The following is a 25,919-nucleotide window of genomic DNA, read 5'->3' as shown; positions in this document are numbered from 1 at the left end:
CTGCGGGGCGGAAGTGAGGTGCGGACGGCGGAAGTTCCCGCCCGGCCCGGCCTCCGCCCCCGACTCATGTAAGCTGGGTGTTTCCTGCCTCTCTTCAGTCCGGATTTGGAGACTCCGTCGTCCTCCGACTTTTCATGGTAAGGAGGGCGGTGCCCACCTTCTGGGGTCTCTGGACGACCGAGGGAGCCGGACAGCGGCGGAGGGGGAAGGGATCGAGAGGAGCGGGTGCTCTGGCCGTGAGAGGAGAAGCGCCCGGGGGATCGGATGGGGGCGAGGCCGGGGGTGGGGGAAGGGCCTTGGGTGGAGAGTCGGTGTGTGTGTGTGTGTCGGGGGTGTCTCTGGCTTTTGGGGATCCGGGAAAGGCTGCTTGGGTTTGGGGAGTAGATGCCTATGTGGGCGACTGGAGGGTGGAGTCTGGAGTGCTGGTTGAACACGGGAATTGAATACTATGGGAACAAAGAGATGTCATTGAAAACACATTTGGGGTGGGAAATGAGAATTGGGGGATCGCGAAGGAGAATGGTAGGTTAGGAGAGATTGAAGTGGGAAACCTTGGAGTTTGGGGGGGGGCGATCTTCGAGGTTGTAACTGGAGTCGCTGGGTTTCGAGAAAGTGAAGAAGGGGCTCCCAGGTTGGTCTGAGTACACAAGAGGGAGCTGGCAGGCGAGTGTGCCCTTCAGTGCTTGGAATTCCAGGGAGGGATGCCAGGGTCTGAGCTCAGGATACCTTCACCCTGGAGTCGAGCCTCAACTGGCGCTTGGGCACCTATCTAGTCATTTCCTTTGAGGCCCTAGGTGGCCACACCTCAGGAGCTGAGGATGTCTCACATTGCTGTCTCAGCTGTGGCAAGGTTTCTGTTTACTTGGGATCCTCAAGGGTCTATTCCTTGTCCTTGGGTGGGAGTGACCAAAGATCAGCTCAGATCCTCTTTTTCCTTGTCACTTCCCTAGAACATGCTGTCTTCAGGGAAGATCACTCCCAAGCTGAAGAAAAATGAGTAAACCTGTATTCCATTTGGATTTGCTTCATTTTGTGCAAAATGAGGGCCACCTAAACCAGTGGTTCTTAAACTGGTCCCCAGACCAGCAACAGCATCACTTTTTAAAAATGTGCCCTATCAAGAGGTCATTGATCTGTTCTCATAAACCCTAAAGGGATTAGAGTAATGATTTCTTGACTTGAGCTATGAAATGAAAAGAGTGTGTAAGTTGGAGTCAGAAGGTTTATAGTTCTGATTATAGTTTTCTCCCCTTAAAAGTGGCACTGATGGTAAAATCTTCATCACTACACTGTTCAGAGAACAGTCTCTCATTAACCTAAAGACAGTAATGTTTGTGTGCTAAATATGAACACATTCTGTGGGACACCTGGAATCGGCAGTAACTGTCTTATAAGCAAGCTTTGGATGTAAAATAATTCCACAGTTATGTGACTGATTCAACTTAGTTTGATTGAAATGGAACAGCAGACTTTTCTGAGTTGTAGTAATGCCCTCGCTTTGGAGAAGTGTTAAGCCTAATTTCAATACAGTGTTTTTTAAATTTCCCTGTATAAGGATCCCCAAGCTCATGTTTTTTCTTCACATCCCTCTTGATTCTTAGATCATGCTGATCAAACACTTTACTTGATGATACTGAGCTCTGGCAGCACCTGAAGAACTTTTGAGATCTTTTTGAGATCTGAATCACCTGAAGAACTTTTTAAACACTGGTTACTGAGCTGCCACCTCTACTCCTCTCAAAGATTCTGATTAAATCTGCCTGGGTGTAGCCCAGGCAGGTACCAGTGTTTATTAAGTACACCCAGGAGATTGGTTCTATTAGCCAGGGTTAGGACCAACTAGTCTTAAAGCTTGAGGGATAGGAGAGAAACTAAGGACTAGGTGCCAAGTGCTTTAACTGTCATTCCCTGTGGATTATTTTGAAGACTGTGGCTTTTGCACTCCATTTTACAAGTTAGGAAACAGAGACTTGGGTTAAATGGCTCATATGAACGTCATGCGGGCAGTGAAACTGGGATTGCCGTCCAGGTTTGTTTTCCTGCACACACGTATGAGACAGTTCTATAGGAATTTGGTGCTTTTTTCCCCCCCTACTGTATGTGCTTGGTTCTCCCTTCAAGTCAATGACTTTCCTCCTTCGGCTGATTTTTGTTTTTTCAAGCACAGATAGTTACTTCTTGCCTGTAGCTCTGAAGCGGGAGGGCCTTGCTTTTATTTGGGGTGCTTTGGTTTGTTTTTATGTGAGGGTCAGGAATTCACTGGGCCAATGAAACCAGAGGTTGGAGAGCTTCTCCAAGATCACGGGATTGATTATAGCCTAATTAAGGGTAGAGAACTTCTTAGAATGGTGACTTGCAATCTTGGCTGCGTGTTAGAATCACTTGGAATTTTTAATTTCCATAGATTGGACCCAGGCCTCAGTATTTGTAAACTCCGGTGGTGATTCCAGTGTGTGACCAGATAGAGAGCTGCTATTTAGAATCTGCAACAGAATATTCAGGGCAAATGGGAAGGAGAGAAGCCTCGACTTACCCACCTAACTGGAGTAAACTTCTGATTGAATAGAATCTAAAACTAAATATCTCAAGTATTAATTGCCTCTCTGCCTTTTAACCAGTTTTGTTCTCTCCTGCTCCACCTCCCCAACCTCATTAATAATGAAATCAAACTTTGAAAGGAGTAAAAGAGCAGGTTCCCTGTAGGGACGGCAGGGAGAGGCCTAGCAGGAGAGAGGTTTGCTGTGAGAGGTTTATTGTCCACTGTGTTGTGTCCCCTCTTCACTGAAATTCGAGCTCAGGAACATGAACAACAGCCCAGGCCTTCTCTCCAGGACCTCTTCTGGTATTGAGCTGACTGATCAGCACTTTTGTTGATTAATCTAGAGTCTCTGGCTCCATCAGGGTGGTTTCTGCCTTCATCTTGTAGTAATTCAGTCTGTCATTACAGCTAGGAAGGGTCTCCGAAGACAAGATAATTTGAGGCTTTGTGAGTATTCCAAAATAATCACAATTTAAGTGTTTATGTTTGGGTGATTACTCTGAGCCAGGCTTGTGCTGTGTGCTTTCGGTGTCTTCCCTGATGGCAGGGAGGGGAGACTGGTGCCCCTGTTTGATAGAACTGCTTTCATGCATCTGCTTGAGTTCCCATTACCACTAAGTGGCCAGCTCAGGGCTTAAACACAGGTCTGGCTCTCAGCTTTTAACCACCTGTTGCCTCCCACCTTTCTTCAGGGATGTAGGCTATACATTTTATATATATGTAAAATCATATTTTTTTTAAGGAAGGGGGTGGGACTTTCAAATTACGTGCCTTAGCTCTAAAAGTACCAGACTTGATGGGCTCCAGGCCAGCTAGGACTTGCCCACGTCTGTCCCTTACTCATCACCAGTGTATCTCCTGGCTTTGAGAAGTGACCAGTCATCTTTGGATAGTGGTATCTCAATCCACAAAATGGGAAGAAAAAAAAAATCACAGCTGTCTAATAGCATTTCAAAAAGTCACTCAGTGGTACAAATTAATCGCTGAGGAGGCATGGAGGGCCCTTCTGGAACCGTGGAGTATTCTGTCTTGACTTAAACAGGCCAACACAGGCATACAAATTGATTACAACAACTCACCCAGCTGTGCACTTAAAATACACTTCATTATATGCAAATTACCTTTACAAAGGTATTGGACACCCAGGGAAAGTACATGAAGTATACTTTATGTCCTTTTTTGTCATAATAGGTGCCTTATAAGGTGTTGGACCATTTCCCATAAACATATTTTTGTGTATATTTGATCTGAAAAGGATGCTAGAAAAATATTCCCGTTTTGGGGCAAATTTCCCTAGCCTCCTCGCCCCCCCCCACAAAAAAAAGACCTTCACACCCACACACAGCTGTAAGCCTTTTTTTTTTTTTCTCTCCAGGTCTTCAAACTTTTGGGGAACTCGTTATTCCTAAAAGCTTCTCCTCTCATCTCATGGACAGAGTTTTTCTGGAGGCTGTGGGTGACCATAACTGTGGGTCTCTGGGGACTGATTTCAAAGGGAGGCAGAAGGGAGAGGTTGTTGCTTTCTCACTGCCTCTTTTGTTTGGCATCAGGCCACAGAGACCCCAGGTGAGCTCCTCCTGACCTTCGAACTCATCCCTTCTTGTACGTCTTCACTGGAAGAAGCAGGAACAGTTTAAGAAAACACTTACTTGCAGGAGGCTGTTCTGTTTCACTCCGAGGGAACCTCATGCAAGTTCCCCACCCCCTCTGTGGGGCTGGAGTTGGGGATGGTTGGCACACTGCCCGTGACTGTAGCTCAGGCAGGCTCTCTGCTGTTACAGGTTGTCATTGTTTCATCCCCTATCCCATTTAAAAACAACAACAACAAAAAAAACAGCTTTTGTGTCCTACTAAGTGTAAACGTAAAACACGTTACTGTGGAAAATCCCCCTAGACAAGATAGAAGGCATAAAGAACATAAAAAGGATTATTTTTCAGTTCAGTTCAAAAAAGTTTTGTGCTCTTGGTGCCGTCCAGTCAGGAATGACCAGGAGCATACCTGAGGTCACACGCAGTTGAATTTGGGTATATCTGTGGCAGAGAGGGAAGGTGGGAGGGCATGTCAGAAAGAGGATGTGAGGGTCCAGAGAAGTGTGACTCTGCTCTGCGTTGGATGCTGCCAGCAGGTGGCTGATTGTGTGGTTAGGTCTCAGCTATTCCTGTCCTGGAGGTGGGAAGAATCGAACTGGGCCGGATCTCTCCTTTGTAAGGAAGCAGCAATGACCTGCATTAGCCTGAATAGGGGGATGTTTGGTCATTTGTTTTGTGTAACATTCATGTTGTCCATTGTCCAACATGATTATGGAATGGTTTCATTCCTGTCTTGTGGCAACAAAGTCACAGAATGTCCTCATCTAACAGTGAAGTGCTGTGAAATTAGTCATGTGCCGTGGGACAGCCAGGCCTCTCTATCAGGGCCAGACCAGCTCCTGGAGGTCAGGGCTGCTTTTTTTTCATATCCAGCTCTAGAATTTTATCTATTTGTTCAAAAAGTGTTTTCTTGGAGTGCATGTGTGCCCGGCCTCCACCTCTCGCCAGGCCTGCTTAGCTCGGGTCTTTCTGTCCATTTCTTTGGTTGAGTGCACACAGGAGCTGGCAGGGCTGTCAAGAAGACTCCCAGGATTGCTGTCCAGGGCAGCACTAGTACAGGAAGTCTCTAATTTTGTAGAAAACCTGCTTCCAAGAGCTGCTGTAGTTCAGTGCTCAGAAACACTCCGCCTGCCCCAGAAGTGTTAGGAGTGGGACTTAGGATCCCACTCAGCTGCTTGTAACCTTACTTCATTTATAACTCAGCTGCAGGATGCACTTGTAACTGTTTGTTTGTGGCAACACAGAAGGACCCAGTATGTTAGGGGCTACTTTGGGATGCAGCGAGGGCATTATTTATGTGGGTATTAGGAAGCCCTTGTAGGACGAGAATTTGGGCAGACCCAAGTCTGCAGAGTCAGCAGGCAAGGCCAGTGTGTGAGACTGTGTGTGCAGATGGGGGATGCATGCCCCTCTCTGTGGGACCGTCAGCGCCCCAGCTCCCACCAGTTGTTGCCCTTCTGACCTAGTTGACCTCCGACTTTGAGAGAAGTCAGAAACGCAGAGTTTTTAGTGCGCTCTCTGAGTTGTCAGCTTTGGAAGCAGACTTTTACGTTTTAAATGCAGTATACACGTGCACCATGTGGAACGCCTCTGAGGCCAGGTTCAGCCCCTGGGCTGAGAGGGTTGGTGGCTGACTGTCTTCTCCACTGGCAGGAAGAGATGTCAGGAGAAAGCGTGGTGAGCTCAGCGGTTCCAGCGGCTGCTACCCGCACCACTTCCTTCAAGGGTACGAGTCCCAGCTCCAAGTATGTAAAGCTGAACGTTGGGGGAGCCCTCTACTACACCACCATGCAGACCCTGACCAAGCAGGACACCATGCTGAAAGCCATGTTCAGTGGGCGCATGGAAGTGCTCACCGACAGCGAAGGTAAGCCCCCTGCCCGCCGTCTGCTTCTGGTCGTGTGTGTGCCGTTGGGGGCCTCAGTCTGCTTCAGAAGACCAGTATTAAATGGGCAGTTGTACACAAGTGTGACTTCCAGTTATGTTTTGTGTTCTCACCGTGTGCAAGGAGCCCGAGAGTCACCAGGAGACTGGCTGTGGTTTGGGGGGAGTGGTCAAGGGGAGACTTCCCTAGGAAGTGACATTGAGCTGAGACCTGATGAATAGGAGTCACCTGGACAGGGACTCCTAGAGTCTTACTTGGTTGCTGATATACTGTGTGCCTTTGAGAAAATCACTTCCCCAGGCCAGGCCTTGACTCGCTTCTTTGCAAAATGGAGGTTAGGCTAGCCACCCTTGTTGATTCTCTTCCTGTGCTGTGACTTCAGAGTGACAGTGATGCCTAGGTGAGGCATAAGTGTTTCTCTGGACCCCCGTCTTCCTAGGGTGGGGTCCTGACCTGGATTTGAGCCCAAACTCCCCAGTTAGTATTCAGTGAGCCAAGTGACTGAGTCTTTTGAGGTCTTTTTTCTTATTGATGCCCAGCCCTCAACGTGTGGGCTCTTGGCACGTAGGAAGTATCCAGAACATGTATGTCCAGCGTACATGCTGCTTTTTCCTGTGGGAAGTCCCGCTAGTAAAGATTTAAAGTGCTCTACCTGGATGAAACTAAGCACCTGGCAGGGGTACCTCCTTACCTGGTTGGGTAGGCTATAGAAGACTTAAATACGTCCCCATCTTTCATTCCTTGACCTGAGGCTGCTTTAGACTAGGCCAAGCCACAGCTTTACCTTATGTTTCTGAGACTGGCCTTCTGTGCCAGTTTCCCCCCACTCCCCATTTTCAGGGACATGGGCTTGGGAGAGTGGAGAGTTCGGACACATGCATGTGCGACTGAAACCCTTAGCCTGGTGTGCCACGTTTCACTCCCTGCCCTTAGCGGGGCTGCTGGCTAGTTAGGTGTGTCCTGCTGCATCCTAGAGAAGGCCAGACAGGGAGTGGGGCAGGGCACAGGCTCTGCTTCCCTGCGAACTCGGGTTTCCGGTCAAGTAACAGGTAAATCAGAGCCCCAGAGCTACTGTTGTGTCTCACCGGAAAACACTTAGTGTTTTTATGAGTGGGAGGCTCCCCTGGCTTGGCCACACCCTGCACTGCCTGGGAATTTGTGGAAATCAAGACAATAACCCCCTCGCTGCAGAAGGAAGCAGACTTTATCTGAGAACCCAGGATTGTTGTGGTTTTTCTTCCGCCCTGCCCAGTCTCCTGGGTGGGGCTCAGGAAGAACTACTGAGCCGCTTTGAAGGCGAAGTGGAAGCCTCTTCTAGAAAGTCCACTGCCCCAGCACTCAGCTGCGCACACTGCTGGGTACCAGCAGGACTGCCCCGTGAACACCTGCTGAGGAGCAGCCTTTGCCCAGTGCTGCCCGCAGAACCCAGCATCTCGGGAGAGGCAGTGTCCTCTCTGACACCAGACCTGTCACGTGTGTCCTAAGGAGTCCTGCTCATCATGAAAAGCTCTTGTTGGTGTGGCATTTTACGGGTGTTATCTCACTTAATTCTCATTGTTCCCCTTTGAGTGTTGGAAATCGTGGCTACCTTTCCAAGTGAGGAATTGGCATCTCAAGTAAAAATGCTCTTTCAACAACGATGGGGCTAGAAAAGGCTAGGCTGCTCACCCAGGACTCACTCTCGAAACATCTGCTGTTCGTGGTTTGACACGGGCCCAGTTCCCGAGCCAGATCACTTGAGTGTGTGGCAGCCTTATGGATCACTGGCTGGTTTTGTGCTAAAGCTCTCAGGGGCCCTGTGGAGGCCTGGGCTGTCAGATGGAGTATTTGGTCTTCGGCTGTAATCGCTGTCAGGCAGAGCAGTCCTGTTGCCCTCAGAGAAAAAACACCATACCGTCTGACCCCTGGCCAACGTGTTGTGTCAAATACACGGTAGGGAACAAGTGGCATAGACTCCCGCATCTTCTAGCTTCACCCTGGCTGTGGGGCGCCCACGAGCTGCAGTGAAGTTTGCTACAAACAGCAATGTCAAGCGCACTCAATCAACAAGCTCTACTGCTGGATTCACTTGCCTAGGAAAAGAACAGGGGCTTTGAAGGCCCAGAAGAGCGAGGTGTCATGTTGCTAGACCTCTTTAAAAGATGCCTGAGAAAGTGGTTGTTTCAGGAGAGCACCTGGCTGAGGGTGTGTGGAAGAGTCTCCATCTCCCTTTTGCTCTCTGGCCATCTGCCTGTTTGAACTTGGTACCACGTACAGGTAATTCCTAAACAGAGGAACATGGGTGTGGAAGTTAGATCTGGGTTTGAGTCCTGGCTCTGCCACGTGGTAGCAATCACAGCTGCCATTTATGGAGGTATTTCCAAGTGTCGTGCATTTTTGCTAATTTTGACTACTTACCATTTATTGGAATTGTGACATTGGGTGAGTGAACTTTTCTTTTAGCCTCTTCCCTCATTTTGCAGTTGTAGGGCACGATGCTTTGCAGGGCTATGGGGTCTGAATGAAGATGTTAGAAAACTCTTGAAGCTGGCTGCAGTGGTGCACCTGTAATCCCTGCTAACCAGGAGGATCATAAGTTCAGGGCCAACCTCTGCAACCTAATGAGAACCCGTCTCCAAAAAAAAAAAAAGGGCTGGGGGCGTAGCTCAGCAGAAGAGCACCTGCTTAGCATGCACCGGGCTCTGGTTTAAATCCTCAGTACTCGAAAAAAAAAAATATACAGTGCCAGATAAATTGAAAGAACTTGATCAGCAGGCCAACAGGTATCATTACTGACAGCCTTAGTCCAGCCTGGGGTCGGGGTGTAGAGATAAAAGAGAAGAACCCCATGAAAGGAAGCAGAGTAGGCAGGGGACAGCCCACCTTGACCTTCAGGGGCGGGTGTGCTGTAGTTCCTTACAGGGTGGCTTTTCTGAGAGGCCACTATGGCAGACAGAGACTTTTCCCTGACTCCTCCCCAGGAGAGCTCAGCTCTTACAGTGCTGAAATTTTTACCTGAGCTCTCGTAAGCATCACCCCTGGGCCTGTGGGTTTGCGTGGTGCCCTTGCTGATAAGAATTGGAACTCACGTTAGCACTGTCCTGCAGTCGTCTGTGCTCCCTGGAGCTTGGTATGGTCTCCCCCACCACGTGTTTAGGTCTCTGTCTAGTGTTGTAGGATTAAGGGGCGTGGAAACAAGACTGAAAGAGAGCCATTCGACTGTCAGCACCCTGCCTAGGAAAGTGCCACCTGTTCTGACGGGGCCTCTCCCTACCTGATCTGCTCACCTGTCTCCCTGACAAGTTACCTCTTAGGGGTCACTGATGGAGCTCAGTATTGCCATCCAAGGACTTCAGTACTGGCACCTGGGTCCTGGCCCAGAGATCCAGGTGTGACTGGGGTGTTGAGCCCTTGAAGAGAGCTCCAGATGACTCTGGTGTACAGCCAGGGCTGGGAACCCGGCGTGGATCTTTCTAGGTATTTTACCACAGCTGTTTGTCCCTAAACAATGTCCTGCTGGTGTGCTTTAAAATGTTCTGTAAATGCTGCTGTATTTTTTGCTTTTGCTTATTCAGGATTATGCTTGTGACTTCAAACCATGAGTTAATAGTTAATTAACATTCCAGAAACTTACTGAAGTCGCGGGAGCCACGTGCTGTAGGTGTTTGTGTAGAGTGTTTCCAATGCCCACCGTTAGGAATGTTAATGTTCCTGAACGTCCTCCCTTGCACACGTTTCTCTAGGGCATTGTCTCAAACCTTTGCCACGTCTTGGTGCGTGCAGAGGATCCTGTCTTGTCTTTGGTAAGTGAGGAGGCTCAGCAGTTGCAGCGTTAAGCTCTCACCCACCCCTGGGAACTCTGCCCCAGAGTTTATTCCCAGAGGGCAAATTGGGGAGAGCATCTTGGACTTGGACTTCATTAGATATCGCTAGTGCCCCTCTCGGGTGGCACGTCAGCTTGCCCTCCTCACAGTGGTTTGAATTTTTGCCAGCACTGGGCACTGTCAATCAAGCCTTTAACATCTGTCAAGCGAGTGGTTTTAATATAATAACCTGTGTTAGTTTACATTTCCTAATTTCTAGTGTGTTGGGTGTCTTTTTGTAGTTTTTGGTTGTTTGGGTTTAATCTTTCAGCTGCCCGTGTCTCATTTACACATTTTTCGTACCTTTGCAGAGGTACGTATTCCGGATCCTGTTTCTTTGTGGTTCTGTGTTGCGGCTCTCCCAGCCTGACCTGTCATAGCTTTTTTAATTAAAAAAGCTTTTTGATATCTCAGCATTTGTCCTTGCTTTTTACATTTAGGGTTTTTTGTTGTTGTTATTTTGTTTTTTCCCGTGGTAGAGATCAAAGCGAGAGTCTTGGGCCAGCCAGGCGAGTGCGCTACCACTGAGCTGCACTCCCGCCCACACCTGGGTCTCTGACCCACCTCACGGGTGCTCAGGCATCGATGATTTCTTTTTCAGCCTGTGGCAGGGTGGGGATATTGTGGTTGTCCGAGCCTGGGACTCAGAGTGCTGCTAGAAGCCCCGCAATGCACAGGTCAGTTTCCTCTCCCCGTAGCAGTCACCCAGTCAGAATGTCAGTAGAGCCAAGTCTGGAGACCCTGCCCTAGAGATGCGCATTCAGGAATGAGGCAGGTTCCTAGAGTCTGAATTTGGAACAAATATTTCAGGTAACTTTTAAGATGGAGCAATTTTGTGAACCACAAAAATATAGAGTAGAACTATTTTCATATGGCAAGGAGAGCTCTGTGAACTGTCCCCAGAGGAAGAAAGAGACGAGACCTCCCCAGAGAGGGGGAGTGCGTAGTGTGCTGTAGGGCTAGGAGCTGGTGAGCCGACCCCAGCCGCCGGCCCCAGAGCAGCCTTCTGGCAAGTGGCAGCAGAACTGGGTTTCCAGCACAGGCAAGTGCTCCTAACCACTGTGCTGTGCTGTGTGTGTAGCACCTCCCAGCCCGTGCCCACCCTTCCTGCTCTCCGGCCCAGACCTGGAGCCTTGCTCAGGGGCCAGCATGCTCCGTGGCAGTGGGATAGACGCCCCCCCAGCAAGGAGCTGCTGGACATCCCTTTGCTGTTCTGTGTGCAGGCCCTTGAGCTCTTCCTACGGGGTGGATTCCTGCTGAAAGCAACCCAGACATTTTAAAGTCAAGACGCTAACCGAAACCTCATGGAGAGAGTGCCTGACTCCTTTGCCCTTATTTGTCCAAAGTATGATTCCTTCTCCACAAGCATTTCCTGACGACATTCTTGAGCCGGAGCCCAGTGTCACGGTCTGCCTCTTCATTTATGGAAACTCTGTGCTGTCACTTGGATAATTGATTTCAGGGCCTTCGCTCTTGTCTCAGCAGCCGGACTGTCCACACTTCAGTCAGAACGTGGACAGTTTCTTCCTGGAGCAGCTGAGCTGAGTTGCTCACCGTTTTCTGAAAGACCAAGGTTCTTCCAGTTTCTGGTTCTGTTCTGCCCTCCCCACTTGAGAGTGTCGCTGACCTTCTCTGGGACTCTATCTGTGGAATGCAGGGAGTGAAGCTCCCCCAAAAGATCAGTTGGGAAGACAATCCCATCTTTCCACACCTTGCCAGCTTTTTGGAGAAAATATTCGGTCCTGGGTAACAGGTTGCCAGCTGGTAACCGCCAGGCCCAGTTCAATCTGGACGTGCGTTTTTGCCCTGTTGCCCGATGGATGACTTTTTCTTTGTGAGTTTTCCAGCTTTTGAAATTCAGTTGGGAGATTCACAGAAAAATCTGTTTTCTGGCATTTCTTGGAATAGCAGGGTTCAGGAGCCCTGGCCCACATTCCTGCAGGGCCACTCTTGGCCAGAGGTGGAGAACACCCCTGGGTGGGGGTGGGGCAGTGGTCCAGCTGCTGTACTCGTTCCAGCTGCTGAATTGTGTAAGACGTTAAGTCCATATTTTGTTTCTCAGACGTAGGGTGGGAGAACATCTGGAGGCCAGGGTCAGGGAGGTGTGATTACCTTGCCTGCAAAGGCTCTTCCGTTCTCAGTGCCGGGTTTGCTGCAGGCTGTGTCCCCGCGGTGTTCGCCTCGTGCGCGGTCTTCTTCCTGCTGTGCTCAGGAAACCACAGCGGTGTGGCAAACCAAGTGGAAGACTCGGGAGGGAGACCAGCTGTAACGAAAGGCCCGGGACCAGCAGGCCGAGCAGCTTCGTGGCCTCAGAAGAGGAACGTGGACATAGCCTTGTTATCAAACTTACTGGCAATTATTGCAGAAAAGGGAAAAAAAAGTGGCCTAAAATGAGAGGCCGCCAGGCAGGTGCTGGATGTGGGGATGAGGGACGGCAAGGTGGACAGGCTCGTACCTTGGCCTCTGACGAAGGCAGGTTTGCTGCTCTCTTGTGGCCCCTGCCTCTGATATCCAGGGCCCAGGGATTTGAGCACAGGGGGACAGGAGTGCAGATGGCAGTCCTTTCCTCAGACTGGGAGCAGATGGGGAAGGAAAGGCCTGAGCCTGTTTAGGCCTCCCGGCCACCGTGGAGCGCGGGGTGCCAGGTTTGGTGAAGCCCCTAGCCTGACGTCTTCCTGCTGGTCGCATGGCTGAGGCCCAGCCCACCGCTGCGTTTTAGTACTGGCCGTTTTCTCTTGAGCTCGCCGGTCTTTCCCCGTCGCTGCCTCCTAGGGCTCCTCCTCCAGATGTCGCACGCAGGAGCATGGCACTGCGGGAGAGGAATTCCGAAATCCCCCAGGCGCTCTAGTGGAGAGGTAGCAGGCAGTGACAAAGCCGAAGAGAACGTTGGGAATCAGTGGGGCTGGACTCCCTGGCCCTTAGCCCCCCAAGAACTTTCTCTGTGCCCAGTTCTGGTCAGCAGGTGGGACGTTCCCCTTATCTGGTAAAAGCAGGTTCCATCTTCCAGAGTGGACGGGGCTGCTTGATGGCCACCTGTTGAGTTCGCCTTTTTGTGTCTCACTGCTGTCTCTGGCTGATGAGTGCTCATTTCAGGAGTTGTAGATGGGATTTCCTGTGGTACTGGAGAGTGTCCGGGTCACCCTCAGGAGCCTGAGGTCACATCACAGTCTGGAGACGATCTGTGTTCTCTTAGGAATGACTCTCCTGCTGGAGAGTCTGAAGTGTACCCCAGAAGCCTTTCTCCTGTCATCGGATATGGTCAGTTAGACCTGTTTTATCCAGGGACAGTACCTCGGCCCCCTCTTGGTACGTTCTGGTCTAAGGGACAGTTGAGGGTACTCCACAAACATGGTTTTAGGCCTCAGGGGCCCTGCCATCCCACAGAGGCAAAGACCACAGGAACCTGGGGTGGAGGGTGTGTCCAGCCCCAGGCCCTGCAGACTGTCCTCTCTGTCTGAAGGTAGGCAGATGTGGCTGCAGCGCTCTGCATTCCTGCCCTCCCTGGAGGTGCGAGGGGCAGGGAGACACCCCAGTTCTGTCCCGTCCCTCCTGTGGGAAGAGCCCCATGTGACCGGCCCTTCCTCCTCCCCCGCAGGCTGGATCCTCATTGACCGGTGTGGGAAGCACTTTGGTACAATTCTCAACTACCTTCGAGACGGGGCCGTTCCCTTGCCCGAGAGCCGCCGGGAGATCGAGGAGCTGCTAGCAGAAGCCAAGTACTACCTGGTCCAGGGCCTGGTGGAAGAGTGCCAGGCGGCCCTGCAAGTAGGCACCCCTTCCCACCGGGGGGCGGGGACCAGCCATGCCTGCCGCCTTCGTTTTCCTTCTGCACCTTGGGGGGCCATTCCTACCTGCTGGAGACGTTATGGACGTTAACCCCAGAGCCTGTCCCCTCCAGTCAGAGAGGCTTTCCTGCATTGCCCGGGCCATCCAGCTACTTATTTCAGTCCCCATGGCGTTGGGGCAACTCACGTGTACACTGTGACCCTTCAGTAGTGTTTAACCCTGCAGAGTGTTAAACTTGATCCACTTGGAACTTACTCTGCTGCATTGGTCACTGGGAGCCCAGCGAAACCTTTATAGCAGATGCCTCTCACTCCTTAGCTGGACTGGGGCAGAACCATAGGGGTCAAGTCTAGCCATAGTAAAGTCTCACAAAAAAAGTGCTTCTGGACATAGCCTTTTATTTCAAGCAAAGTTCCACCATGGCAGAGAATCAGAAGCATCCCTGCGGGCTGTCAGGGGCTCGTGTTTATGCCGTCCTCAAGCTACATGACTGTCTGCCCTCGCAGTACCAGGCTCCTGGAAGCACTGTCCTTGCCACATGTCACCTCTGCCTTGAGGTGGTGAGCCAACACATCTAGCCGAGTGTCGCAGCATTTGCATTATTGTCACTTCACTTTTGTTTATTAAAGTAATGCACGTGTATCATTTGGGAAGTCAGATGGTACTGCGTGGTTGCTGTGGAAACCACCACCAAATCCCCTTATAACTACCCTTGCCCCCAAGGCAGCCTCTTTTCTTTTAGCAGTTTTTTTCTGTTTACTTTCATACTTCCACATAACTTACTTACACTGGTATGTGTTTGGCTTTTCTGGTTTCTATGTGATCTGTTGGCATTATTAGAAAAAACTGGAGTTTAGCTCACACACCATCCTCTCCCCCCCACCAAGCCTTCTCTAGAATAGTTTATAATAGTTTTGGTTAATGTGGTATTCAGAATTTACATTGTGACGTGTAAATATTGTTAATAGTTCAGCCACGATCAATTTGCTTGATTTTCCAGTTTCTCATCTTGGAACATGCAGACACATTGAGGCCCTGTTTCCTCTTTGACCTGGACACGCGCCCTCTGGGGTGTTTCTGTTAGGGTGGGGTTGAACCCGCAGGACTGACCTCCTCATTCTCTTTCCTCCCAGCATCTCTCACATTACCTTTCTGTTCTTTCTCAAGCGTTTTTCAATTCTTTTTTTAAAATTGTATCTTTTCAACCCCTCTGAAGTTTTCATTTCTGCTGTTTAATTTGTGCTGTCCACGAGCCTTTCCTTGTCCCCTGAAGACTGATTTCCAGAGCCTGCCGGCCCTGTTTCAGAGGCTGCTGCGTCTGTTGTCTTTCCGATGATGGCGTGTGAGGCTTGCTTTCTGCTGCCTCATCGTCCCCTTCCCGTGCATTCTCATCTCCGTGCCCTGGGTTCACTCACGTTGGAGAGGCTCCCCACACGTAATCTGATGGTTCTCGGCTTCCGTTGAAGCTGAAGAGTAAGACTCTGGAAAGCCAGATACGAGTAAGCAGACTGTTGTCATGTGGTTGGACGATAGGTTGGCTTTATCAGGGGGATACAAATATCAGAATCTGGATGCCCTTTGGGGGGCACGTAGTGATGCCCCTTGGAGAGATCCTCCACTGTCTTCCTGTCTGGTGGGACGTGCTTGCTGGCTGCCTTCTGGGGTCTGAGGGAAAAGGCTGGGATACTCCCCATCTAGCCTGCAGTGGTTCACTGATCCCCACTATTTTAGTCAGATTTTTTTTTACTGCTGTGACTAAAAGACCCAACCATCACAGTTGTAGAGGAGGAAGAGTTTATTTGGGGACTCACGGTTTCAGAGGTCTCAATCTACAGACAGCAGGCTCCATTCTTCAGGGTTCAAGGTGAAACTGGACATCATGGCAGAAGAGAATGGTAGAGGGAAGCGGCTGCGGGTTGGTCAGGAAGCAGAGACTCCACTCTCCAGATACAAAATATATACCCCCCAGCCACGCCCCCACAGCCACGCCCCCAGTGAGCCCCTTCCTCCAGCCACACCCACCTGCCTCCAGTTCCACTCAGTTAATCCCAGCAGGGATTAATTCACTGATTACGTTAAGGCTACGGCCTGATCATTTCTCCTGCAAACCTTGCATTGTCTCACGTCAGCTTTTGGGGGACAACTCACATCCAAACCATAACGCCACTTTTAAAATAGTAACAGCACTGTCCCCTACTGTGTAAACCACTCCAGAAAAAAATGGACCTTTCTTGCTGGGTGTGGTAGCGCATGCCTATAATCCCAACTCTCAGAAGGCTGTGCGTTCAAACCAGCCTCAGCAACTCAGAGAGACCCTGTCTCTAAGTAAAATACAACATAGGGCCGAGGGTGTGGCTCAGTGGTTAAGTGCTCTGGGTTCAATCCTTGGTACCGAAAGAAAAAGAGACAATGGGTCTTCCTTCTGTTAGGGGAGAGGGAAGGGATGTGGATCCGGGGGTCTCTCCAGTGCTGCTGTGACGTGCCAGCAATCCTCTGCTCTTGCCCTGTCCCCTCCAGCTTTCAGAGCTGTTCTCTGAGGACTCTGGGCTTCCTTCCTTCTGCCCACTTGCATTTCAACTTTCTGTATCTCTGTGGTCGTCGTCATCTGTGATCTGCTTTCCAGCCTTGAGGTTTTGATGTCTTTTGTCTTCGGACCTCGCTGCTGTCGTTCTTTTTCTCCTTTCTTATTCCTTTGAAGTCATTGTAGTGGGTTATAGGAGCCCTTGATCAAATCATGTTTCGTCTGCTTGTTTGGTTTTGAGTGGCGTCCCAGTCTGTGGAAAATGCGTCATCGAGGTCAGCATTTACCGAGCACCTTAGAGTGTAAGCCTTGGCCCAGCAGTTACTGGAAAACTCTCCTAGTCTCCCCATCGCAGTCCACTGCCGTGAAAGTCTCCTCCTCCCAACCTGCGCCTGCCCCGCCTCCCCTCACCCAAGCCTGTCTGCCTGGCAGGTCAGCCTAAAAAGTCCAATGCCAGGCAGACCTCCTAGGCTGAAAGCATATTTTGTTCCGGCAGAACAAAGAAACTTATGAGCCTTTCTGCAAGGTCCCTGTCATCACTTCATCCAAGGAGGAACAAAAGCTCATAGCAACTTCAAATAAGGTATGTTGGAAGCAGCCTTCTGGGATTTCATTTGCTACCAAAAACAAGGGAGCCTCTTCTGCATAAGTTGTGAGATAAGAATGCGTGTCACTGCCTGGGCACAGCCTGAGCAGGGCTTGCGTGGGGAGCCGCCCATCTCGTCTGGCCCCGCTGTCGGGCCAGTCTCCCCTCCAGGCAGCACGCTGTGCTTGTCGGCCTCTCTGCCTTGCGGCAGGCCCTGGCCTTTGGGAAACCTGCAGTTCACTGCACCAGTGTGCCAAATAACTGTCTTCTTCCTTTTTTAAAACAACCCACAGCCATCCGTGAAGTTGCTCTACAACAGAAGTAACAACAAATACTCATATACCAGGTAAGGCGTCAGCCAGAAAAGAGCCTGCATTTGCTAGAAAACCTCCATGCACAAGGGCCAGGCCCAGCCCTCGTGTCCCCTCTAGGTGGAGGTGATTCCCTGCGTGTCTGGGAGCAGGCAGAGAGGTGGATAGTGATATAGCTGTGAGATGTAGTTACATGTGCCATAAAGTTCACCTTTAAAAAGCGTACAGGTCAGTGGGTTAATTCACCCAAAGTTCTGCAGCCTTCAACACGTCCAGTCTTAGAATGTCTTCATCACCCTGCGAAGAAACCCTCTTCTCATTAGTAGTCACTCGACATTTTACCCTGGTCACTTACCCAGTCACTTACCCGCAGAGCCTTAAGTAACCATTAATCTACCTTCTGTCTGGATTTGCCTGTTTGGGACATTTCATACGAATGGGATCAGGTAGTGAGTTGTCCTTTGTGACTGGTTTATTTCACTCAGCATCATGTCCTCAGGGCTTACCCGTGCTGTAGCATGAATGAATGGTTCCATTGCATGAATATACCACGTTTTGTTTATCCATTCGTGAGTCGGTGGGCATTTGGGCCTCTGCTTTCTGGCTGCTCTGTATAATGCTGCTTTGAACATTCATGTGTAAGTTTTTTGTAGACATGTGTTTTCATTTCTCTTGGATAAATACCTAGGAGTGGAATTGCCAGGTCTCATGGTAACTGAGTTTAGTCACTGAGGACCAGCCAAACTCTTTTTCTAAAGTTGCTGCACCCTTTACAATCCCACCAACAGTGCATGTAGGTTTTTAGAATGCCTTTCAGCCCTCTTGGGAACATGTGGCTCTAAATAAGGAATTTGAGGAATAGAGGGGGAATTTCGTGAGGTTATTCAAGGCCTGTGAAGTGACCTACGATCAGAAGTCTCCCTTGGGCAGTGCCATTCTGTCCGTCATGGGTGTCAGTGGGGTGCTGTCCCCCACTGTGCCTGTGCAAGGGGTCCAGCTTCTGCAGCATTCTGTCTCTGGTTGTTCAGGGCAGGCAGCTGAGCCCACTGGTTAGGAGCATGGGCTTCGGGGCCAGAGCTGTCTTTTTGGAGGTCCAGCTCGCCATTTATTGGTTTCTAGCCTTGGACAGTTACCTAATTGCTCTTTCTTTTCTTTGAGCAATGTGGGCTGTAGTGCTTTTCTCGTGGGATTGTTTTTAATTGAAATGAGGTAAGAGAGACAGCGACCCCAGTAGCGTCCTCTAGTAGGATCCTGTGTGTTGTAGTGTCCAACAAATAGTGGCAGTTTTTACCAGCTTATGGTCACTTACTGAATGCTCTTTTGCAGCAATTCGGACGACAATATGTTGAAAAACATTGAGCTGTTCGATAAGCTTTCTCTGCGCTTTAACGGAAGGGTCCTCTTCATAAAGGATGTCATTGGGGATGAAATCTGCTGCTGGTCTTTTTATGGTCAGGGCCGCAAGATTGCTGAAGTCTGTTGCACCTCCATCGTCTATGCCACTGAGAAGAAGCAGACCAAGGTAAGCGTCTCCAGAGGACAGTTCCGAGTGGCTTCTGTGTGGAGAAATGCCTGCCTTGTCCAAGGTCGGGAAAGTAGCCATCACCTCTGGGGCCCTGGCGAGATCTGCGTGTAGGCCTTGGGGAAACAGCGGCACTGTCTGCTGATGCTCAGCAAGTAGAAGCAGTCACGCTGCACCCTGGTTCCTTTGCCATGTGCATCTGTGGTCAGATTTATCCTGTACCTCTGTGCCCTGATGACGGTGATGCCGTGCTCCTCCTCCTCCTCCTCCTCCGTGCAGCATTCCCACCAGCATGACCCCATCAGCTCTCGCTCACCAGAGAACAGCGCTCCTGTCAGGATCTGACCTCAGCCGTCTAGCCATGACCATCTGTGTGTCCTCTTGCCTGCTGACCTAGAGCTGCCCTCCACCTGCCCAGGGCCTGGGCAGCATTCTTTAGTTCCCACCCTGGTTGGCACCCTTGACTCTGAGCTGGACTCTGGATCCATCTTTGTACCGTCCTCTCCAAAGTAGACTTGGCCTCTGCCTAGCCATTTTGCAGAGCTAGAGCACAGCAGGGTGCTGCTAGACAGCCACCTGGACCGCTATTCACTCGGCTTGGCTCGCTAGGTCTGCTTGCCCCCCTCCTTGGGCAGTGTGACTTCTTTTCTTTTACTTGTAAAGACATGACACCCTCTAATTTCCTCCTCAGCCCATGTGTGGGAGCTCTGCCGCCCGTACATACAGTAGGTCTGCCTCGCTCTCATCTCCCGCATGCAGCCTGTTGCTCCCGCAGCTTCAGACAGCGCACAGCTCGGTGGGATTTTGGAGCTGGCCTTGAGCAAAATGCAAGTGAGAGAAAATGCTAGCACAGAGTGGGACCAGAGCCTCGTTTTGTTTGTAACTTCCTGAGAATCCAGCTTACATACAGAATTAGATGGTACAGTGATTTCCCCTTTACCTGCCGCCCAGCTTCCGTGACTGCCGGCCCCTGGTGGCTCTTGCTCCATCTGTGTCTGCTCCCCCCACCAAAACAGGACTAATTTGTCAACCTGCATTATTCATGAGGATTCAGAATGTGTCCTAAAAGAGAGAAACTGTCCTTAAGGTACCAAGGAGGCGGAAGCACGAGGGTCTTTCCTCTGAGATGGCAGGGGACCAGAATCACCTGCAACCCGTCAGTCCTGCCTTTTTCTCTTGTGAATTCTTTTTGGGATGTGAGTTCCTCCTTTTTAGGATGTGACCTTCATTTTCTCATGGTTTGGTTGGTTTTTTTTTTTTGTTTTTTTTTTTTGGGGTGCTGGGGATCGAACCCAGGGCCTTGTGCTTGCAAGGCAAGCACTCTACCAACTGAGCTATCTCCCCAGCCCCGGTTTGGTTGTTTAAATAGAACTAGTTTGCTAGTATTAAAAGGATAATCATCATATTAACTTAAGAATATTGAGTCTTCTCATTTTAGAGCTTAATGGGGAGCAGAGGGATTGGAGATCACGTGGCTTGATCCTGCTTGTTGGTGGGCAGGCTGCTCCGAGCCAGCCTGTGCTTGTGTTTGTGAAGCTATTCAGTGGTGAAGCAGGGTTGGGGCCAGGGCCCCTCTCCATGGCTCCCTTTGCCTGGGAGCCTGTCCCCAAGGGGTTTGCTATCTACCAGGGGAACCTGTGACTGATTCAGGGAGCCGACGTTCGGCTTGCCCTGGTAGAGACAGGCTACTCCTTCATCTAGCCTAAACTTCTGGGAGGCTGACATTTACATCTTGTTGGCTTAAATAACTGCAGATGTTCTGTTCTGTTGGTTTTGTTTTGTTTTTTTTTTTTTTAGTAAGGCCTTTCTTGATACAACATTCCAGATGCATAACTGATTCTTAAATCACCACCAGCTGTCTCGTAGTTAATTTGGAAAGGGTGTGGCTTGCTGAAATTAAAGTCTAGGCAAGTATTTAATGCATATATTGTCCATTTGGTTTTTCATTCGAATTCACTGAGGACTAAACAATAACTGAGCACCAAATTCTGCCCTTCTTTGATCTTTTTTTCTGTCTGTTGTTCCGGCTGGAGTTCTTCTGTTGCCCTTTCCTGTCGTGGAGTCCTTCCAAGGAGTTGAGTGTTTCCTTGGGTGTTTGCTTTAATTACTGTATTTTTCGGTTCTACAGTTTCCACTTGGCTCTTTCCGCCTCCGTCCCTTGGCTGAGGCTGTGCGTTGCCATTTGCTGGAAGAGTATTTGCTCTTACTCGTGGGAACATTTTTATAATAGCTGCTCTCGGGCTTTTGTCAGGTAATGATTCTGGCATCACATGTCACCCTGGCCCTGGCACCTGGGGAGAGCTTTTCCCATAGGAGCCTGGCTCTTTGTAAGCTGAGTTGTTTTAATTGTGTCCTGGACATCGTGGATGTCATGCTGCCGGACTCCAGGTCTTGTTCATTTTCCAGAGAGAACGCTGGCGTTTTTGCTTCGGCAGTAGTTGACCCAGTTGGGTTCAGGCTGCACGTTCCAGCCAGCCTTCCAGGGCTTGTGGTTTGGTGTGCCCTCAGTTTCCCAAGGCTTCAGATCTGTCCATCTGTGTGCCACGCTGTGGCCAGTCTGTCTGGGCAGTGACTGTCACCTTGTCAGGCCTCCCGTCCGTCGGTGCTGTGGAGGCAGCGTCTGCAGCTGGGCTGAATCCGGGCGCTCTCTGCAGCTTCAGAGAGCACGTCCTCAAGCTCCCTTTCCTTCTAGTCTCCTCAGTAATTCCAGCTTTGCTGGGTTTCCCTTTTTCACTTGTCTGACCAGAAAGCCAGGGCTTTCATTACCTCACCCTGCTGTCCACTTCCTGTGACTGAGCCTGTATCTGAGGCCACCCAGCATGATGACTGGATCTAAGCCCACCTGCTTAGATCGCAGCGCCGCTCGGCAGGGAAGGTCTGGGCCTGGCGTGGCCCGGGGAAGACCGCTTGCCTAGCGCGTGTGAGGCCTGGGCTCGAGGCCTTCCTGCAGGACAGAGGCCCCTCCTTCAGTTGTGACCCTTGCAGTCTGCGGTTGCTGCCACAGGTTGCCTGGGGCCAGGGACAAGAAAATAGAGGACTGAAAATCAGGGACGTCCCCCCCCCACCCCACCCCATGGTAGACTCCGTTCACCTCTCTGGCCACGAGCAAGCTTCTGGAGCCTTCTCTGTCCAGTGCTGGTTTCAGGCTGCACCAGTGCCGGTGGGGAAACGCTAAGTGTGCTTCCTTTAGTGCTGCCCCGCCCCCGTCCATCTGTCCTGCTGACTTCTCAGGGCTCTCCCTAGCTGCTGCGCGACCCTCCAGGTTTGGTCGCTCCAGTGAGGAGGACAGGGTGGAGCGTGCTCACTCCATCCCTGCAGAACCCCAGAATCCTGCCCTTTACAGCCAAGTCTCGCCTGAGAGTCAAGTGTCTGGGACCTACCTGCACACCCTCCTTCTGCTCGGGCAAAAAGCGAACACAGCACTTGGCCAGTCGGGAGGGATTGTGTCCATTTCATGAGGGTCCCCAGCCGGTGCTCCTTCCGAAAGCAAGTTGCGTGACAGCCTGCTCTTACTCAAGGTGGGACTTGGTTTCAAGGCTGCGGTGTTGGCAGCAACATGTTGGGGACGGCCCTAATGTCCCTCAGCCCGAGCTGCTTGATTGCCTCGCAGTCTTCGCCGTAATCCCGGATGCGGAAGGATCTCCAAGTCAGGCCTGGGAGGAGCTGGTGTGTGGGCTCTGCACGGAGGCCACCTCCCGTGTAGGCGTGTGAAGATGTGCGTGTTTACGTGGGGGCGTTCACTCACGTGGACGTTGGGGTAAAAGGATGAGAAGCCTTGCCACCTCAGAGGGAAGCGGGGGCGGGCGCCTGTCTCGCCGTGTCCCCTGGGTGTCTGGTGGTTGGAGCACTATGTGCTGCTGTTGTCTGTTGAAAACAACAGGTGCCTTAACAGTGACAGTCTTCACTGTCATCAGGGCCTGTTTACTTAGCTCGATGGCCCTGCTCAGTACAGGTGACCAAGTCGGAGGCCTGTGTGTCACGCTAACCTGCCTGCCCTGTGTTTTGTGGGGATACAGGTTGAGTTCCCAGAAGCCCGGATTTATGAGGAGACCCTGAATATTTTGCTGTATGAGGCCCAGGATGGCCGGGGACCTGACAATGCGCTCCTGGAGGCCACAGGTGGGGCTGCTGGCCGCTCCCATCACCCGGACGAGGACGAGGAGCGGGAGCGAGAACGGATCGAGCGTGTGCGGCGGATCCACATCAAGCGGCCAGACGACCGGGCCCACCTCCACCAGTGACCAGGCGGGCGGCCCATCCGTCCCCTCGGCTCCCGCCTCCCTCCCTGCCTCGCTCAGACCCTGTGCAGGCTTCAGGCCTCCACCCGCCTGGAGTCTGCAGATCTTTTGTAACAAGCCAGGTGGCTCTTTTGCTGTTTCTTGACCAGGTGACTGGACTGTGGACCCAGGTGTACGTGCCCCTGTTGAGCTACCGTCGGAGCCAGGCTTCCTTGGTCTCCGAGGAAAAGTGTGAATGAGTGAAGTGTCGTGAGGACTTTGGTTGCAGTATTTATTTTTTGTGAGTGTTGACTACCTACTAGGGCTCCTTGGGTGACACTCCCTAAAGGCTCACGTGACAATTCCTCAGGCGTCCCCGCGCTACCTGTTTCGTGACCCTCCACCCTCAGCAGCCTGCCTTCTGGCTCCTGTGCCTGGTGTTTGTTGTCAGGTGCAGCTCAGAGCAGTGAGGCTGGGGCCTGATGGACTCCTGCTCTGTCCCTTAGTGCAGTAGACTTCAAGGGGACACTTCTGCCATGGCTCACCTCTGGCTTGATGCTTGCTGGGCCGCCGCCGTGCCGGCAGGAGCAGAGCTGTCCCTGGCAGCGAGTGCCCATCCTTCCTCCTGGCTCCTTCTGACTCCTGCCCCTTCTGGTTGCTGACCTTCTGACCCACTCCTTTCCAAGAAGGTCACCAGACCTCCTTGCAGGTGTAGCTCGCAGCATGTCCGTCCAAGGGATCCGCCCTCTCCCAGCCCTCTCCCTGTAGAGCGGCATCCAGGCGGGGTGCACTCACACCCGTCCCGAGGGAACTCGGCTGCTCAGGGCACTTCCTGCCGTAAACAGCCATCGCCTGCTGTCTCTGATTTCTCCGCAGAATACAGCGGGCCTCGGTGCACAGGTGAGAGGTCGTGCAGATACCTTTGGTTCCCGAACGTGTCTGAGTTCGTGTTTGTTGAAGGAACGTGTGCGACTGGGTGGGGATGTGTGCGTGGCCCTCGGTGGCCCGGGCTGGAGCCCGGCTGTGCACGGTGCTTGTGTCGGATGGACTTCCTCAGTGACCTACCTCCCGGTTTTCTTGTGCCTGTGCAGAAACGGAAGTGAACTGACGGACTGATGGCGGGTTGAGATGAGGTGGTAGCTGCGGGGAGACGTGGGTGGCAGGCAGCAGATGGGTTTTTCTGCTTCGTAAGGGAATCGTCACTGTTTTATACCAAAGGTGTTAACATGGGCAACCTTTGACCTGTATTCCAAAAAATGTGTTTCTATTTTGCAACGGTTTTTACACCTTAGCCTTCGTATGCCTTTCTTTTGTATCCAGCAGCAAAGCCTACAATAAAACTTCAAAGCAATCATGACCGCACCTAAAAATCATATACTGGGTAGATGCTTTTTGAACTGTTCTGTGGGGAATTTTTATATTAGGCCCCTTGGATTTTATTAATTGCTAAGGAAAGGGAGCTTACAAAAGTGTTTCGTAAATATTTTATACTGCGTAAGTTTTAAATGCCAACCCTGTCGTTGGGGTTAAACTTTTTTAGAAAGTTAATGTCAGTTCTGATGTTTTCTGTAGGAATGGAAAAGCCATGTACAAATTGTTTTGTAAATGTTTGTGTAAACAAGAAGCTTGTGGAACACTTGATTGGTTTGGGCTCCATGCCTTAGGACCTGCCATTTTTGGCAGCTTTCTCTGCCTTCACTTTCCTCCGACTTGGTACCTGTGGTTTTTTGTCACTGCTTCCCGGGGATACGAGCAGGTTTGTAAAACATTCCATGGTGAATAAAGCTGTCGGCTGGTCCACGCTTGCTATCAAATATTCTGTACAAGAACCTGATCTTTCTAATGCTGGCCCCAAGGGTGAAAGTACTTATGAACCACCCAACTCAAACACTGGCCCTGGGGTTTGGTAAAGAGTAAGGTTTTATTATGTTGTAATAGCATTAAAACAAATTGGAACAGCTTTTGGTCCCTGGTGGTTAAGTTTAGTTTAAGTCGTCGGATTGTCGGTGGGGGGCCCGTGCCTCAGACTGCTGCTCCTGGCGCGTCCTCCACGGTCGGCTGCGGATCAGCTGGCTGACCTCTGCAGCTGCCCGCCCGCTGGTGTCTGCCTGGACCTGGACCTTCCAGCTGCTGCCCGGCATCCACACGCAAGCACCACCCGCCTCCGCCGTCCGTGGGGCTCTGCCCAGAGTCTCTGACACAGTTAAGCATGTCATTGATTTTGTCTCTGCCCTATGAAAGCAACGCTGTAAATCTTAGAAGTCGACACTTTCTTGTACGAGCATTTGTGGGTTTATGTAAAATAAAAGTCATATCATGCTTCTCTTTACATGTGATTTCTGGATCTTTTCAGAAATGTCCAGCACAGTTGAGCCATTGAAACGGGCAGTTTCCAGCAGAGCGGGCAGAGCGCCTGCGTTCTGCTGGCGGCTTGCGGTCGCGCGGTGGCGGGAAAGAGCAGTGCGGCCTGTAGTAGGAATAGCGCTGAAAGCCCCGGGCGAGAAGCAGTCAGGATTCACCGCGGGGAACCGCGCTCACCCCCTTAGACACCAAACCCAAGCCCTTGAAACTGGCAAGTTCCATTTATTTAAGGCAAAATTCAGTTTTGCATCTTTATGAAATGTGCGTGCTCTCAGGCCACAGAGCTCCATCGTGTCTCAGACGGCCCGATGGAGGTGGAGCATCTGTCATCCACCTGGGACGTGCCGAAGTGCCGTGGAGAGTGAGTCCTGCCAGGGATGTTGAGCACCAGGCTCTTGGAAGACAGTAACAGCGCCACCAGGCCTCTGAGACGCTGGGTCAGGCTTTGGTGTAACAGGCCGCTCGGTCTCCGCACGTGGGACCCCTTTCCGAGAGGTGCCGGCATCTTTCCTTGAACACGTAGCTAGCTGGATTAACTTCCTGTTTCCCGGGTCCTCTTAGTTGGAGCAGAAACGGCCACGCTCTGGGTCAGATGTCCTCCTGTATCAGGACTTCCTCCGGACCGACACCTAGGGGAGAGTCACGCTTGAGACCCCTCTTGGCTCCCCTTACTGGAAAGGACGCAGTTATCACCTCGACTGGCAGCACCGACCGAGGCTGTGGGTGGCTGAGGAGCCAGCTCCGCCACCTCGGGATGAG

The 25,919-nt window shown here is 51.2% G+C and overlaps 2 protein-coding genes across 3 annotated transcripts in view; one reads left to right on the top strand and one right to left on the bottom strand.

Annotated features, from left to right (window-relative positions):
• The first annotated feature begins 39 nt into the window (after positions 1-39).
• Kctd10 (potassium channel tetramerization domain containing 10) lies at positions 40-25,129 on the top strand. Of its 2 annotated transcripts, XM_047561895.1 has the most exons (8): positions 112-137; positions 3,915-4,105; positions 5,783-5,996; positions 13,452-13,621; positions 16,660-16,746; positions 17,043-17,095; positions 18,387-18,582; positions 22,599-25,129. In XM_047561895.1, exons 2-8 carry the CDS (start codon positions 3,968-3,970, stop codon positions 22,821-22,823), a joined length of 1,083 nt encoding a protein of 360 aa, XP_047417851.1. In that variant the 5' UTR covers positions 112-137; positions 3,915-3,967; the 3' UTR covers positions 22,824-25,129. The 2 variants fall into 2 exon arrangements, with proteins under 2 accessions (XP_047417852.1, XP_047417851.1); XM_047561896.1 differs by lacking the exon at positions 3,915-4,105 and having other exon boundaries at positions 40-137.
• Positions 24,677-25,919, bottom strand: part of Myo1h (myosin IH) — a 72,238-nt gene continuing 70,995 nt past the window's right edge. Inside the window, exon 32 of the mRNA XM_047561897.1 lies at positions 24,677-25,789. Within this exon, the coding sequence (XP_047417853.1) occupies positions 25,766-25,789 (24 nt within the window). The 3' untranslated portion in view covers positions 24,677-25,765. The remainder of the gene's footprint in view (positions 25,790-25,919) is intronic.

The sequence above is a fragment of the Sciurus carolinensis genome, chromosome 8, assembly GCF_902686445.1.
Source record: "Sciurus carolinensis chromosome 8, mSciCar1.2, whole genome shotgun sequence".
NCBI classification, from domain to species: domain Eukaryota; kingdom Metazoa; phylum Chordata; class Mammalia; order Rodentia; family Sciuridae; genus Sciurus; species Sciurus carolinensis.
This window is presented reverse-complemented; position numbering and strand designations above follow the sequence as displayed.

Coding starts and splice junctions, on each gene's coding strand:
- Kctd10 (XM_047561895.1), top strand. CDS start 3,968: ATGGACAGAGTTTTTCTGGAGGCTGTGGGTGACCATAACTGTGGGTCT. Junction 5,997..13,451: donor AGTGCTCACCGACAGCGAAG/GTAAGCCCCCTG, acceptor CCTCCCCCGCAG/GCTGGATCCTCATTGACCGG. Junction 17,096..18,386: donor AACAAATACTCATATACCAG/GTAAGGCGTCAG, acceptor GCTCTTTTGCAG/CAATTCGGACGACAATATGT.